Raw genomic sequence first — 16,572 nt, 5'->3', positions numbered from 1 at the left:
GCAGTTGAGTTTAGAGCAGTTTACTTTAAGTTTGTATTTGTTGTGTGTTTGTTGTTATATCTGTTGTATAAAGAGTGTGGGTTCCAGTTCACTAATTTGGGGGATACCACTGTTAATAGGTGTAGGGTTTAATAAGGCGTTGCTTATTATGACTACTTGTTGCCTGTTTGATAGGAATGCATCTATCGACATGCAGGGAACCAGAAATGCCACAAGATTTTAGTTTTAGAAGTAACTTATTGTGCACCACTGAATCAAAGGCTTTACAGAAGTCTATATAAATTGTGTCTATTGTTCTACCCAGGTTGAGTTGTTAAGTCCATATGTTTTTGGAGTGTAAGAGTTGCAGATTGCAGGACAATTCTTTCTGAAACCAAACTGCTGGTTAGAGAGTAGGTTGTTTATTTATTTTATTTATTTATTTTATTTATTAGATTTGTATGCCGCCCCTCTCCGAAGACTCGGGGCGGCTAACAACAATAAAGAACACAATGTAACAAATCTAATATTAAAAAGTAATCTAAAAAAACCCCAATTTAAGAGACCAATCACACAAACAAGCATACCATGTATAAATTCTATAAGCCTAGGGGGAAGGGAAAAAAATTTCAATTCCCCCGAAAGGCAAGGAGGGTGGGGGCAACTCTGATATCTGGGGGGAGCTGGTTCCAGAGGGTCGGGGCCATCACAGAGAAGGCTCTTCTCCTGGATCCCGCCAAATGACATTGTTTAGTCGACGGGACCCAGAGAAAGCCAACTCTGTGGGACCTAACCGATCGCTGGGATTCGTGCGGCAGAATTTATTAGATTTGTATGCCACCCCTCTCCGCGGACTCTCCCAAATAGAGGGCAATGGATTGGTTTATGATTAATTCCAGGACTTTGCAGGTGATGCAACACAGTGAGATTGGTCTGTAATTTTCCACTAGGAATGGGTCACCCTTTTTAAAGATAGGAATGACTGTGGCTAATGACCATAGGTTAGACAAGAAACTAGTTCTGAAAGAAATTTCATAGATTATGCTTAAAGGTTCTGCTATGGCAGTGGAAAGTTTTTTTAAGAAGTAGGCACATAATGCACCAGGGCCAATAGATAGGCTTGACATCCATCCATGACATTGGAATTTGTGTCATTATTAAGCCTTTCCCCCCCACTCCATCTTTACTACTTTACCTTATGTCGTATCATTTCAAGCACCGCAACTATTAAAATGAGAGTAACAGTACAAACTGCCAGGCCAGTCATAAAAAGAATCCTTCGGCCCAAGTAGTCAACAAGACATGTCTGAAAAATATTAAAGATCAGGAAGCATGAACAGGTGATAGGTTAACACAACAGCAAACTATAACAAAAGGTTTCAAAGTATAAGAAGCAGCCAGAAGAATTAACCAGGTGTACAGTGGTCCCTTGACTTTTGCAGGGGATACGTTCCAAGACCACTCGCAAAAGTCAAATTTCCACAAAGTAGAGACGCTCCCTTCCTTCCTCCCCATACCTCCTCCATTCCTGGTTTTACTTACCTCCAGAACCCACAGGGGGAACGGGGTGGCAAGCTGGGGGCTTTGCTTCGCTCACTGCAGCGGCAGGCGGCAGTAAGGCTCGGCTTCAAGCGGAGCGTACCAACACTCCGAGAATTAAAGGGGAGGGATCGGGAGGCTGGGGTGGAAGCAGAGCTTTTATTTAAAGAAGCAGGATGGCTGGCGGGGAGGAGAGTTAAAACGCACCGTATTGTGTATCGGGCGGCCCCAGAAAACCCTTGGTGTGCAAAAAAACCACGGAGTATTTTTAATGATATTTTTTTGAAAACCCGTGGTATAGACTTTCCACGAATGTCGGACCCGCGAAAGTCATGGGACCACTGTACTCCTATGCAAATCTACTTGTGTTTCAATTGCATCCACTCCTGGATTTATGTATTCTGTTCATTGTCCCAAAGGTGCTTTCTACAAGAGGCAACTGGAATTTCAGGATTTTTCTCTGAAGATCTTTTGCCTATCATCCAAGAAGCTTTTTTAGTCTTAGGATGGATATATGTTTATCCCAGGCATGTTTAAATTCAGTTACTGTGGATTTATCTACCACATCTGCTGGAAGTTTGTTCCAAGGATCTACTACTCTTTCAGTAAAATAATATTTTCTCATGTTGCTTTTGATCTTTCCCTCAACTAACTTCAGATTGTGTCCCCTTGTTCTTGTGTTCACTTTCCTATTAAAAACCCTTCCCTCCTGGACCTTATTTAACCCTTTAACATATTTAAATGTTTCCATCATGTCCCCCCTTTTCCTTCTGTCCTCCAGACTATACAGATTGAGTTCATTAAGTCTTTCCTGATACGTTTTATGCTTAAGACCTTCCACCATTCTTGTAGCCCGTCTTTGGACCCCTTCAATTTTGTCAATATCTTTTTGTAGGTGAGGTCTCCAGAACTGAACACAGTACAGTGGAACCCCGACATAAGAGTTGCTCTACTTAAGAGCAACTCGAGATAAGAGCTGGGAGGGGAGAGATATTTTTGTTCTACTTACAAGCCCAAATTCGAGATACAAGCGCCAAGGAGCTGTCTCCTGAAGCCAAACGCTAACTTCCGCGTTCGGCTTCAGGAGACAGCTGCGAAGCGGCGCACGTGTTTTAAAAGGTTGCAGCCGGCCTGGGGGGCTCGGGGGGGTGCTTGCAGCTTTCTTTCTTGCTCTTTTTCTTTCTCTCTTTTACCTTCCCTTCCTCTATTTCTTCTTTTCTTTCTCCTTCCCACCTTCTTCCCTCCCTCCCTCCCTTCACTCATTCCTCTCTTACTCTCCCCTTTCATAAGTTTCCTTGCTTCCTTCCTCTGTTCCTGTCCCTTCCCTCTTTCCTTCCTTCCTTCCCACCCTCCGTCCATTCATTCACCCATTCCTCTCTTGATCGCTTAAAGCCGGTCCCTGGTGCAAAAAGGGTTGGGGACCTCTGTCCTACAGGATTGGGTGGCAGAGAAGTTGAACATATGTAAATTTAAAAGTTTAAGAAAGTTTACAAGTTAAGTGAAAGAAACTTCATTATTCATTTATATGTACATGTACATTTCTTCATTAAAAACATGTCTTTCTGCATAATTTAGACTAACTTTGTGAGTTTTTTGAGGGCTGGAACCAATTAAAATTATTTACATTAATTCCTATGGGGAAAAGTCGTTCGAGATAAGAGCTGCTCGACTTAAGAGCCCAGGTCCGGAACGAATTAAACTCGTATCTCGAGGTACCACTGTATTCCAAATGTGGTCTCACCAGCGCTCTATATAAGGGGATCACATTCTCCCTCTTCCTGTTTGTTATACCTCTAGCGATGCAGCCAAGCATCCCACTTGCTTTTCCTACTGCCCAACCACACTGTTCACCCATTTTGAGACTGTCAGAAATCACTACCCCTAATTCCTTCTCTTCTGAAGTTTTTGCTAACACAGAACTGCCAATGCAACACTCATATTGAGGAATATATTAATAAATAAGTTGAATTTGATAAATTGAATTTGATAATACGTTAGTATTGCATTAAGTACTGATAAGTAATTTTGGAAATATGGAATATAAGAATAGGGATGATCTAAAAGATTGTTAATAAATGAAAGTAATGGCTATGGGGTGTTTTATGTTGTAGGAGGTATTGAATTTGTTAAATATATGTGTGAATTTAGAGTTAAATTTAGGATTGTGAATGCTGATAGGAGTTAAAATTTCTAATTGATTGAAAATATAGAAAATTCAGAAATTTAATGTTAATAGGGTTTGAAATAAATTTATAAATTAGGGATGAATAAATGAAAAAATGGGAAAGTTTGAAATTTGTCTGCTTTTTATTTATTATTATTTATTTATTTATTACTTAGATTTGTATGCCGCCCCTCTCCGAAGACTCGGGGCGGCTCACAACACGTAGAAACAAATCATAAATAATCTAACAATTTAAAATGTTTAAAGATTTAAAAGACCCCATATACTAACAGACATACACACAAGCATACCATATATAAATTAAACATGCCCAGAGGAAGATGTTTCAGTTCCCCCATGCCTGATGGCAAAGGTGGGTTTTAAGGAGTTTACGGAAGGCAGGAAGAGTAGAGGCAGTTCTAATCTCCGGGGGGAGTTGGTTCCAGAGGGCCGGTGCCGCCACAGAGAAGGCTGTTCCCCTGGGGCCCGCCAACCGACATTGTTTAGTTGATGGGACCCGGAGAAGGCCCACTCTGTGGGACCTAATCGGTCGCTGGGATTCGTGCGGCAGGAGGTGGTCTCGGAGATATTCTGGTCCAATGCCATGAAGGGCTTTAAAGGTCATAACCAACACTTTGAATTGTGACCGGAAACTGATCGGCAGCCAATGCAGACTGTGGAGTGATGGTGAAACATGGGCATACCTAGGTAAGCCCATGACTGCTCTCGCAGCTGCATTCTGCACGATCTGAAGTTTCCGAACACTTTTCAAAGGGAGCCCCATGTAGAGAGCATTACAGTAGTCGAACCTCAAGGTGATGAGGGCATGAGTGACTGTGAGCAATGAGTCCCGGTCCAGATATGGCCGCAACTGGTTCACCAGGCGAACCTGGGCAAACGCCCCCCTCGCCACAGCTGAGAGATGTTTTTCTAATGTGAGCTGTGGATCGAGGAGGATGCCCAAGTTGCGGACCCTCTCTGAGGGGGTCAATAATTCCCCCCCCCCCCAGGGTGATGGACGGACAGATGGGATTGTCCTTGGGAGGCAAAACCCACAGCCACTCCGTCTTATCTGGGTTGAGCTTGAGTCTGTTGACACCCATCCAGGCCCCAACAGCCTCCAGGCACCGGCACATCACTTCCACCGCTTCGTTGACTGGGCATGGGGTGGAGATGTAAAGCTGGGTATCATCCGCATATTGATGATACCTCACCCCATGTCCTTGGATGATCTCGCCCAGCGGTTTCATGTAGATGTTGAATAGCAGGGGGGAGAGGACCGACCCCTGAGGCACCCCACAAGGGAGAAACCTAGGAGTCAACCTCTGGCCCCCCACTAACACCGACTGCGACCGGCCAGAGAGGTAGGAGGAGAACCACTGAAGGACAGTGCCTCCCACCCCCAACCCCTCCAACCGGTGCAGAAGGATACCATGGTCGATGGTATCGAAAGCCGCTGAGAGGTCAAGGAGCACCAGGACAGAGGATAAACCCCTGTCCCGGGCCCACCAGAGATCATCCATCAACGCGACCAAAGCGGTTTCCGTGCTGTAACCGGGCCTGAAACCCGACTGCTGGGGACCTAGATAATCGGCTTCTTCCAAGGACCGCTGGAGCTGGAGTGCCACCACCTTCTCGACAACCTTCCCCATAAAGGGAAGGTTGGAGACTGGACGATAGTTATTAAGCACAGCTGGGTCCAGGGAGGGCTTCTTGAGGAGGGGGCGCACGAGCGCTTCTTTATAGAGTGATGGAAAAACTCCCCTCCCCAAGGAAGCGTTGGTAATCTCCTCGGCCCAGCTCCGTGTCACCTCCCTGCTGGCCGAAACCAACCAGGAGGGACACGGATCCAGTAAACAGGTGGCGGAACTCACAGCTCCAATGGCCTTGTCCACTTCATCAGGTGTCACCAGATCAAACTCTTCCCAGACAGGTGGACAAGTATGTGCCCCAGTCACCTCGACTGACTCGTTGTCAGTCGACTCTGTTTTACAATTGGAGTCGAGGTCGGCCCGGATCCGAGCGACTTTATCAGCGAAAAACGTGTTAAAGTCCTCGGCACTACTCTGTAAGGGCTCCCCAACTCCCCCCTGGTTAAGAAGGGAGCGGGTCACCCTAAACAGTGCGGCCGGGCGGGATTCTGCTGATGCAATCAAGGCGGCATGGTACGCGCATCTTGCCGCCTTGAGCGCCACTTTGTAAGTCTTAATAAAAGCTCTTACAAGTGTTCGGTCGGATTCAGACCTACTCTTCCTCCATCGCTTCTCTAGACATCTCTTCTGGCGTTTCAACTCCCGGAGCTCCTCGTTGAACCATGGAGCTCTATGGGGTCTAGCACCTTGGAGAGGTCGCAAAGGCGCAATCCGGTCAAGAGCCTCCGCTGCGGCCTTGTTCCAGGCTTCCGCAAGAGACTCTGCCGAACTGTGGACAAGTGCCTCTGGTATAACCCCAAGTGCCGTCTGAAAGCCCTCAGGGTCCATCAGGCGTCTGGGGCGGAACATCTTAATTGGTTCCGCCTCCCTGCGGGGAAGGATTGGAGCCAGGAAGTCAAGCCGTAGTAGGAAATGGTCTGACCATGACAAAGGCAACGCATCTAAGCCCCTTAGTCTCAGACCATTACTCAGTTGCTCAGAAAGGAATACCATGTCAGGTGCATGCCCTCCCTCGTGAGTCGGACCCTGAACTACTTGAGTCAGGTCCATGGCTGTCATGGTGGCCATGAACTCCTGTGCCAACCCAGAGGTTTCGCCGAGTGACGGCAGGTTGAAGTCCCCCAGGACAATAAGTCCGGGGAACTCCACCGCCAACCCGGCTACCTCCTCGAGTAGCACAGGCAGGGCTTTTGACACGCAGCTGGGAGGCAGGTACGTGAGAAATAAGCCCACCTGAACCCCTAAGTCCAACTTCATCAAGAGAGACTCGCAACCCGCAATTTCCGGAGCAATGAGTCTACGCAGGCAAAGGCTCTCCCTGGCTACAATAGCCACTCCTCCCCCCCCTTCCCTGGGGTCGAGGTTGATGCCATATCTGAAACCCGGCTGGGCAAATTTCAGAGAGGGGAACACCTCCCTCCGGGCCCAGCCAGGTTTCAGTAATACAAGCCAGGTCGGCCTCCTCATCCAGGATCAGGTCCCGGATGAGGAGAGCTTTATTTACCACCGACCTGGCATTGAGCAGCAGCAACCTGAGCCCAGGGCCAGAGTTACACTCATCACCAGTACCCAAGATTGGGCTCACAGAGCCGGAACAAGGGACCGTTATTAAGCAACGGTCCCTCGTTCCCCTGGTCCTATTTGTTTTCAAATTTTTAATATTATAATACTATATAGGGGTTTTTAGTTTCTAGAAAAATGTGTAAAGGGTGGTAGGAGGCATTACGGTTTAGTATTTAATATGTTAGAAATATTGTTGTTATCCTATATTTGAGGCAACACTAAGGAGGAAATTTAATCAAAATATAATTGGGGTAGCTGGATGACAAAATTAGAAAGTTCTGCAACAAGGAAAACTGGTCTACATAGAAATTAAGTAGGTTTGAATTAAGAATTTTTTGTAATTATATATGAGTTGCTAACAAAATATTGCATTTTATTGTATTGGAAATACAAGCTATATTGTACTGTATGGATGTATGTGGAGAGAAAAAAAATAAAAATAATTCTACCTGAAGCTCACTTGGAGGTTTATCTGTGTCATCAGGGTCACCTTAGTGGTGCAAATTGGTGTGGGGCCTTCTTGGAACTGTTGACAATTTAATAAAGTTGCGCGGGTATCCATTTATTTTTTAAAAATATGTTGCATACTTTCTTTTTCTGCTGTTCCAGGCTAATATGATGAGACAGATAGCTTTAAACCTGTCTGTCTCTTCATATTATGTCTATACTTTGGTTTCCTGTCTTGTATATAAATTTATCATGAACATAAGAACATAAGAAGAGCCATGCTGAATCAGGCCAAAGCCCATCAAGTCCAGCATTCTGTGTCACACAATGGCCCACCAATTGTCCATGGGGATCTTGAGCAGAAAGAGAAGGCAAAAACCTCCCTTTTCCTTGACTCCCAACAAATGATACTCAAGGGAACCCTGCCTGCCTCAAGCAACATAGAGGCACTTAGACATCCATTTCAATAACCACCAATATAGTTGGCATCCATGAATCTGTCTAATCCTGCCTTGAAGCTATCCAGGCTGACAGCTGTCATGACCTCTTCTGGAAGTGAATTCCATAAATCACCGACCCTCTGGGTGAAGAAATATTTCCCTTTATTTGTCCTCACTTTCTTTCCTATGAGCTTTAGGGAGTGCCCCCTTGTCTCAGTATTGTGTGATAAAGAAAATAATTTGTCTATCCACCTTTTCTATCCCATGCATGATTTTATACACTTCAATCAAGTCACCCCTTAAACGCCATCTTTCAAGGCTGAAGAAACCAAGGCATTGCAACCTGGTTTCCTAAGAGAGGGGCTCCATTTCCTTGATCATACTTGTTGCCCTTTTTTGCACCTTTCCCAGTTCCATTATATCCTTCTTGAGATGCGGTGACCAGAACTGTACACAGTACTCCAAGTGTGGTCTTACCATCAATTTGTACAGAGGCAATACAACACTTGCCGACCTATTTTTGAATATCTTCCTAATCATCCAAGCATGGAATTTGTTTTTTTTACTGCTGCTGCACACTGGGTCATGAGGACAATTAGACGTTCCCCAGACTGACATGGCCAACACTATCAAATGCCTTTAATTGACAAAACACATATTGACCTTCTTTTTAAAAATCATTTCTAGCCTTTTCTAATACTGTCTCTTTTCAAAAACATTTTTAAACATCTGGCATCACCCTTTCCATATAAAGCTGAGCATTATTTTGCTACCAATATTTGGTTTCAAAAATTTTGGAGCATTATTTTTGAATATGTAAAAGTTTAACACTTCTTTCTTGCAAAGAGGAAAAAGCAAACAAACCCAACAGAATATTGCAGTAGCTTGTCACTGAATCCCAGCAGTAGAATCTCATTATTTGGGACCCAGATGCAATCCAGCGGATACAGAGTACTTATTCCTGAATTAGAAGTTAAGAGGAATGAAGGAAAAAACAAAAAACTTACCCCTATTAAAGCTATGAAGCAGAGAAGAATGCTTATGGTCATTTTCAGGGCCCACGTCGATATGTAATTCTTTAGTATATCCCGTAAAATTGTATAATTATAATAATATAGCTGAAAGCAGACAATAGAGCAATTAAACAGTTTTAGGTGAAATGAAGAAGCTACATGGGCTTTAGCACTTTGATAGAAAACTGATAGAACACAATTTTTTTTTCTAAACTATAACTCCTAGCCTGTCAAGGAAGCATAGTTTATAGTAAGGGGTGCTGGGAATAATTGGATTTTAAAAAGATGGCAACAAGAGTGCTTAGTGCACACACAAAAAACATGGAAGGGTACTTGGATTTCCACAATGGATCGATGGAAACTCAATTCCCAACTGGTGTCTTTTGCACATCCTTATTTTACGACCACATCACTTAGTGATGGAAATTCTGGTCCCCCATTGTTACTGTTGAGGACTATCCTGTACTGTATCTGAAAGGTACCCAGAAGCCTATAACCCCCAATTCTATCTGTCCAACCATTACCCTGGGGGGGGGGGAATTATTGACCCCCCTCAGAGAGGGTCCACAACTTGGGTGTCCTCCTCGACCCACAGCTCACATTAGAGAAACATCTTTCAGCTGTGGCGAGGGGGGCGTTTGCCCAGGTTCGCCTGGTGCGCCAGTTGCGGCCCTATTTGGATCGGGAGTCATTGCTCACAGTCACTCATGCCCTCATCACCTCGAGGCTCGACTACTTTAACGCTCTCTACATGGGGCTACCTTTGAAAAGTGTTCGGAAACTTCAGATCGTGCAGAATGCAGCTGCGAGAGCAATTATGGGCTTCTCTAAGTATGCCCATATCACTCCAACACTCCGCAGTCTGCATTGGTTGCCGATCAGTTTCCGGTCACAATTCAAAGTGTTGGTTATGACCTATAAAGCCCTTCATGGCACCGGACCAGAATATCTCCGGGACCGCCTTCTGCCGCACGAATCCCAGCGACCGGTTCGGTCCCACAGAGTTGGCCTTCTCCGGGTCCCGTCGACTAACCAATGCCATCTGGCGGGACCCAGGGGAAGAGCCTTCTCTGTGGCAGCTCCGACCCTCTGGAACCAGCTCCCCACTGAGATTAGGATTGCCCCCACCCTCCTTGCCTTTCGCAAGTCCTTAAAACCCACCTCTGCCGTCAGGCATGGGGGAACTGAAACATCTCTCCCTTGCCCATGTTGTTTTGGTGTTTGATTGTGTGCTTGTTTTTTAATATTCTGGGGTTGTTTTTTATGAATTTTTTAGCTTAAATTGTAATTGGATTGGTGGGTATTGGATTTGTTATTATATATTGTTTTTACCTTGTTGTGAGCCACCCCGAGTTTGCGGAGAGGGGTGGCATATAAATCCAATAAATCAAAATCAAATCAAATCAAATATTTAGATATATGTGTCTGACTTACTGTATGAAAGCCAGCAAGCTGTGTCCCGCCTATTATGACAATGATACTGAAGATGCTCCATGAGTCAATTGAGATTCTGTTCGAATTATTTAGATCTTTTTTCTTCTCTCCCATCTCTGCCAGTTTCTCCTCCTGAAGTTCTTTAACTTCTTCTTCCACATCTCCAGACAACGTTAACCACTGCAAGACTGAGGGATGGGGGTGGGGGGTAGGGGAGAAAACAAACTCTGAAATGGAAGTGGGACCTGAAAGTCATAGCTTGTCCCACTCCCTTCTCGCTCATCAAGACCATACTTGAAGACAAGTTCTTAGACATCTCCAGGAAAAGGAACCAATTACCGGACTCCATAGTGTCATCCCCAAACCCCCAACACTTTACCCTTAGATTATCCACAGTTGAACTATCCAGATTCCTAAGAGGTCAGTAAGGGGCGAGTACAAGTGCACTAGAGTGCCTTCCGTCCCCTGTCCTATTGCTCTCCTATATCTCCTATACCTTTCTTCTATTCCTATATCTCTTCTTCTATTCTTTCATTGATATGTTTTATTCCCATATCTTCTCTACTATTCTTTCTTAGATATATTTTACTATGAGTATATCCTCTATAACCTTCATTATGTATTTTACTATGGGTATACCCACTGAAACCCTCATTGTGGTGTTGTGGTTAGCTCTGGCCCAGCTCCTGCCCCAAGGACTGTGGATGTGAGGGAGACATCCACATGCTGCAAGCCTGTTTTGCCCCCGGTGGAATCTGATGATGAAGGCTCCTCTGACCAAGAAGACATGAGTAACAGGGAGGAGGAGAGTGTGGCAGACAGCTCAGAAGGAGCTCAATTATCTAGCTCCTCCTTGGATTCAGAACAAGAGTTAATGACACAGCCACGCATGCGGAGAGCGATGCATAGGCAACAACAACTGAGAGATTATTATCAAAGAAAATGAGGCCACCTGTGGTTTGGTGGGGCTGTGGTAATTAGTGAGGCTGCTATAAATAGCAGCCTGTGGGTTTGGCCATTGTGGAGGATTATCTGATCATTGTGTTTCATGACTGCTTTACTGACTTTGACCTTTTGTGTGCTGATTTTTCCCCACTTTGAAACTAAACCACAGCAAAGTGTGTTTCACTTTGTGAAAGAAGAAGGACTGTGAATTGCCTCACATCTGCAAGCTAAGTATCTCAGAACTGATAAGGGACTTGTACCAATTATCAGTTTGTTTGGAGACCAGTGCTCTTTGCTATACAAAAAGAGGGCTTAGTTTAAGTGAATTTTCATTACAAAGAACATTGTTTTGAATTTTCAAACGTGTGTGTGTCTGAAATTTGTACCTGTGAATTTTCGGGAGGAGTCTACCAGAGAGCCCGACAGAACATTGTGTATTGGATAAAATCAATAAATAAAATAAATAAAAATAAATAAATAAACATGTTTTTACTGGGGCTTGGGGATTTTGTTTTTGTTCAAATTAAATAAGATATATGATTCAACCATCATTTTAAGGGATAGACTAGGGAGAGTCACAGGTTCAAAGTCGCCCAGTCAGTTATAATGTCTAAGGTGGGACTAGAACTCATAGTACCATGGTGATTGGCCCAAAGTCATCTATTTGGCTTTCATGGCTACGACAGGACTACAACTTTATTTATTTATTTTATTTATTTGTCAAAGAAGTATAGAATTATGCTTTGTATTAACATAACATAAGTAGAAAGTAGTCATAGAAAGGATAAAAAGACAGTAGGATAAGGACGGTAGGCACAATGGTGCTCTTATGCACGCCCCTTACAGACCTCTTAGAAAAGGGGAGAGGTCAACTGTAGACAATCTAAGGTTGAAAATTTTGGGGGCTAGGGGAAGAAACAACAGAATCAGGTAGTGAATTACAGGCGTTGACCACTCTATTGCTGAAGTTGTATTTTCTGCAGTCTAGTTTGGAGCAATTTACATTTAGTTTGTGTTGTGGTTCAGCCTGAGCCAGATCAAAGACCAGCTGCATTTCTGCTGGCTCCATGCCCGGGGGAGGCTGAGAGCGGAGAGGAGAGTTGTTTGCAGTCGGACAGTGCAGACAGCAGTCATGAAAGTGACGCTGATGCAAGGCCTGGGAGCCATGGGGAAGGGCTATCGCCAGCAAGTAGCTTTGATTCTCTGGAGTCCCTGGATGACGACGCACAAGCTATCATTAGTATGCAGCAGAGACGCATAACTCAAAGGAGAAATCAACTGCGAAGATATTATCAGCAATGAATGAGGAACACCTGGGGGTTGGGTGTGGTCCTCATTAGCAGGGAAGGGTTTATAAGGCATGAGAACCATTCTGGCAGTGTGGAGTGTTATCAAAGGGGAGTTGGTGTTATCTGCATTTTCTCTCAGCGTTTTTGTTCCTGGCTCGTGGCCCAGCAGCCTTAAAGACTGGTGGGAGGTGTGTGTCTGTTAGCTCAACAGCCTTGTCTGGCATTAAGGATCCTGTGTTTCTGTATGAACAATTGCCTTTGTGTATCTGTATGGAGTTCCAGTGTTTTCCTGATCTGTAAGGACATATTCTGTTGGCTTCTTTTCTCTTTACCATTATAAAACTGTGTTTGGATTCAACTGGCATGTCTGGCTTATCTTTTTGGGTTGGTCATAGCTTCCGCAGTGACCCAGACAGAACAGTTTGTATCTATTATGTGCTCTTGTGTTGTTGTTGTTGTTGTTGAAGGTGAAATAGTCACTAACTGGAAGGACATTATGGTGCATGATTTTATGAACAACAGTTAAATCAGTTTGGAGGCGACTTAGTTACAAATTGTCTAATCGTATTATTTGAAGCCTGGAGGAGTAATTTGATTTGTTTCGAGAGGAGGAGTGAAGGACTCTTCTTGTGAAGTATTTCTGGACTCTTTCAGTTGTATTAATGTCTGCTATGCAATGTGGGTTCCATACACGTGAGCTATATATTAAAGAATTGGTCTGACAATGGTTTTGTATGCTCAGTGTTTCTAGAGAAGCAGCTGCCTAAGATTTGATTTACAACTCAATGATTTTTTGGAAATGCTGTTACAGAGGGCTCTAGCACTTAGGTAATTGGATATGAGCACCCCAAGGTCTTTGACTGAGTGAGGGTCATCTATGAGTTCAGTTCTTCCAAGTATGTATTTATATATATTATATATATTTACTGTATATATATTAGACTTGTATGCCACCCCTCTCCGAAGACTCGGAGCAGCTATAACTTATAACGTATATATAACTTAGTAGAACTGGTTTCTAGCCTTATAATTTATTTATTTATTCATTCATTCATTCATTCATTCATTCATTCATTCATTCATTCATTTATTGGATTTGTATGCCGCCCCTCTCCATAGACTCGGGGCGGCTAACAACAGTAATAAAAACAGCATATAAACAATCCAATATTAAAACAGTTAAAAACCCTTATTATAAAACCAAACATACATACAGACATACCATGCATAAAATTGTAAAGGCCTAGGGGGAAAGAGTATCTCAGTTCCCCCATGCCTGGCGGCAGAGGTGGGTTTTAAGAAGCTAACGAAAGGCAAGGAGGGTGGGGGCAATTCTAATCTCTGGGGGGAGTTGGTTCCAGAGGGCTGGGGCCGCCACAGAGAAGGCTCTTCCCCTGGGTCCCACCAAGCGACATTGTTTAGTTGACGGGACCTGGAGAAGACCCACTCTGTGGGACCAAACTGGTAGCTGGGATTCATGCGGCAGAATGCGGTTCCTGAGATAATCTGGTCCGGTGCCATGAAGGGCTTTATAGGTCATAACCAACACTTTGAATTGTGACCGGAAACCGATTGGCAACCAATGCAGACTGTGGAGTGTTGGTGTAACATGGGCATACCTAGGGAAGCCCATGATTGCTCTCGCAGCTGCAGTCTGCACGATCTGAAATGATAGGAGTTGAACTCCAAGGCGCCTAAGTAGGTTGATGGAGATGAATGCTATATAGAATAGTGCATGTTGACTTGTTTATGTCCTCTACCACTCACTCACTCACTCACGAACTCTCTCTCTCTCTCTCACACACACACACACACACACACACACACACACACACACACAAACACAATGGTATTCAAGGAAATCAAACAAATGGGAAAGATAATAAATAGATGCAATTATTTTCTACTGCAATAAAAGGGCCAGATAGGAAAACTATATACAAAAACAGATGCTGTAGGAAAAGTCTGTACAGATTTTTCAGTCGTGTCCCCCCTACCCCAGTCAATGGTGTCCTGCTTTACCAATGCTAAAATTTGGCCACCTTACTTTAGAGTAATTTTACCATTCCTTGCTGTCTCTTCATCATCCTTTTGGATTAGTAGGTATCTGGGACTTTCAGGTATTCTGGGCAGTATGAAGATCAGAGTCAAAGAAATTATTGTAGACAGAAATATCATTAGATACAATCCTGCAGAAGAAGACGCAACAATAGCATAGAATTACCTGTTATCTGCTTTAAATCTAAATGGATTTTTCAAGCGTATGTCTACGTACCCCCATCTTTTTCAAATCCAGGAAAACACATATGTTTAATATCCTCCCTGCCACTTAGCTCATGATTAAAAGAATGGGATCCTCTAAATCAGGGGTGTAAAACTCATGGCTCAGGGGTTGGATCCAGCCCACAGGGAACTTAGATCTGGCCCACTGGGCCATCCTTAAAGTGTTGTGTTTGGGCCTGGGCCAGCTGTTGCTTCCACAGATGAGAGAGACGCGGCACAAACTGAATGCGAAAGCCTGGCTGACAGCCAGGAAGATGTGGCAGACAGCCAGGAGGACGAGGCCACTGGTACGCAGGATTCAGTAGACAGCCCAGGGGATTTGGCATGCAGTCCCTCAGGCAGTCTTTCGTCTCTGGATTCTTCTGCAGATCAATATATTGATCTGCGTAGCAAAAGAGCTATGCAGAGAAGGGATCGACTGAAGGAGTACTACAAGTCATCATAGTAGCACCTGGGCTGTGTGTGGTTCGTATACTGAGGGCTGGGTGTGGTTCCCTTAATGAGGGATAAAGGGGTAAAAGGGAACAGAGGCCCAAGGCAAACTGTGGCTGTTTATCTGCGTTATTTTGTGGTTCCTGCTCTGAAGTTTCTGTTCCGTGCCGTTGGAGTTTTCAACCCAGCTTTTTCAGACAAGTGGGAGGTGGAAACTCTGGGACTTGCTGTTTGCTTCAAAGATGCAAAAGGACTCCTGAAACGTCTTTGCTCATACCAGGTTGTCTTTGTTTATTTTTTCCTGTGTTCTTGTATGCGGCTGAAGTAAGCCTTGCACTATCATTGTTTTTGGACACTAAGAACTGTTTTGAGTAACCCTTTTTTGTTTGTTTAATACAAGTTTGCTGATTAGCAGAGCATGTGTGTGTTTGATTTCTTTTCCTTGGACTATTACGCATTGCCTGAGCCAGTGAGGCAGAACAAAAAAGCAGTAAATGACTGGCCTGCAGTGCCTCTACTAGTGGAAAACAGAGCTCATGAGGGCCACTGGCATCCCTCCCAAGCTCCATTTTCGCTGGCAGAGGGTTGCAGGAGGTCATTGCAGCTGAAAATGGAGCTTGGGAGACCATTTTCTTTGGCAGAGTGCTTGGGCCGCCATAGGTGCCCCCGGCATGTGACATTGAGTTGTTCACACAATATCTGGCTATGGTCTTCTGCATCCTTTCCCCCAAGGTCAAACACAACCCTGATGTGGCCCTCCATGAAATTGAGTTTGACACAACTGCCCTAAATGGAATGGGGCAACTTGCAAACTTGCCACGGGATAACCCACAACAGAACAATTTGACAATTCAATTTGGTTATTGAAAACAGTGGAACCTCTACCTAAGAACGCCTCTACTTAAGAACTTTTGTAGATAAGAACCGGGTGTTCAAGATTTTTTTGCCTCTTCTTAAGAACCATTTTCTACTTAAGAACCCGAGCCCGGAAAAAATTCCCAGGAAATTTGAGAGTGATATGAAGGCCTGGCTAGTTTCCTGCCATTTCCCCATTAATCCTGGCCATCTCGGGCTTTTCAGGGCTGCCAGAGGAGCCTTTTGGTGGTGCTTAAGAAAGCTTTGGCAGCCCAGAGCGAACAGAGAATTTTCCTTTCTCTGGGCACTTGGAGAGGAAATAAACTACTTCGCTGTGGTGACTCCCTCGCGCTGCCTCCCATACACCTAGCACGAGGTTGTCTCCCGGAACATCTGGGCATGGAAAGGCAAAAAGGGGCACTCACCTCACCTTCTTCCTTCGTCAATGACTGTCTTCGTCCTCTTCTTCTTCCTCCTCCTCCTCCCACCCAAATTCCAAGCTTTTATTCCTTTCCTAATGGGTTTGCACGCATTCTT

General features: G+C 44.4%; 1 protein-coding gene across 1 annotated transcript in view; it reads right to left on the bottom strand.

Annotated features, from left to right (window-relative positions):
- Positions 1-16,572, bottom strand: part of LOC139165479 (solute carrier family 2, facilitated glucose transporter member 5-like) — a 36,319-nt gene that overhangs the window by 7,645 nt on the left and 12,102 nt on the right. The window contains exons 6-9 of the mRNA XM_070748655.1: positions 14,529-14,654; positions 10,232-10,419; positions 8,792-8,902; positions 1,175-1,285 (exon numbers count right to left, since the gene is read on the bottom strand). Of these exons, the coding sequence (XP_070604756.1) occupies positions 1,175-1,285; positions 8,792-8,902; positions 10,232-10,419; positions 14,529-14,654 (536 nt within the window). The remainder of the gene's footprint in view (positions 1-1,174; positions 1,286-8,791; positions 8,903-10,231; positions 10,420-14,528; positions 14,655-16,572) is intronic.

This window comes from Erythrolamprus reginae, chromosome 3 (genome assembly GCF_031021105.1).
Source record: "Erythrolamprus reginae isolate rEryReg1 chromosome 3, rEryReg1.hap1, whole genome shotgun sequence".
NCBI lineage: Eukaryota > Metazoa > Chordata > Lepidosauria > Squamata > Dipsadidae > Erythrolamprus > Erythrolamprus reginae.
This window is presented reverse-complemented; position numbering and strand designations above follow the sequence as displayed.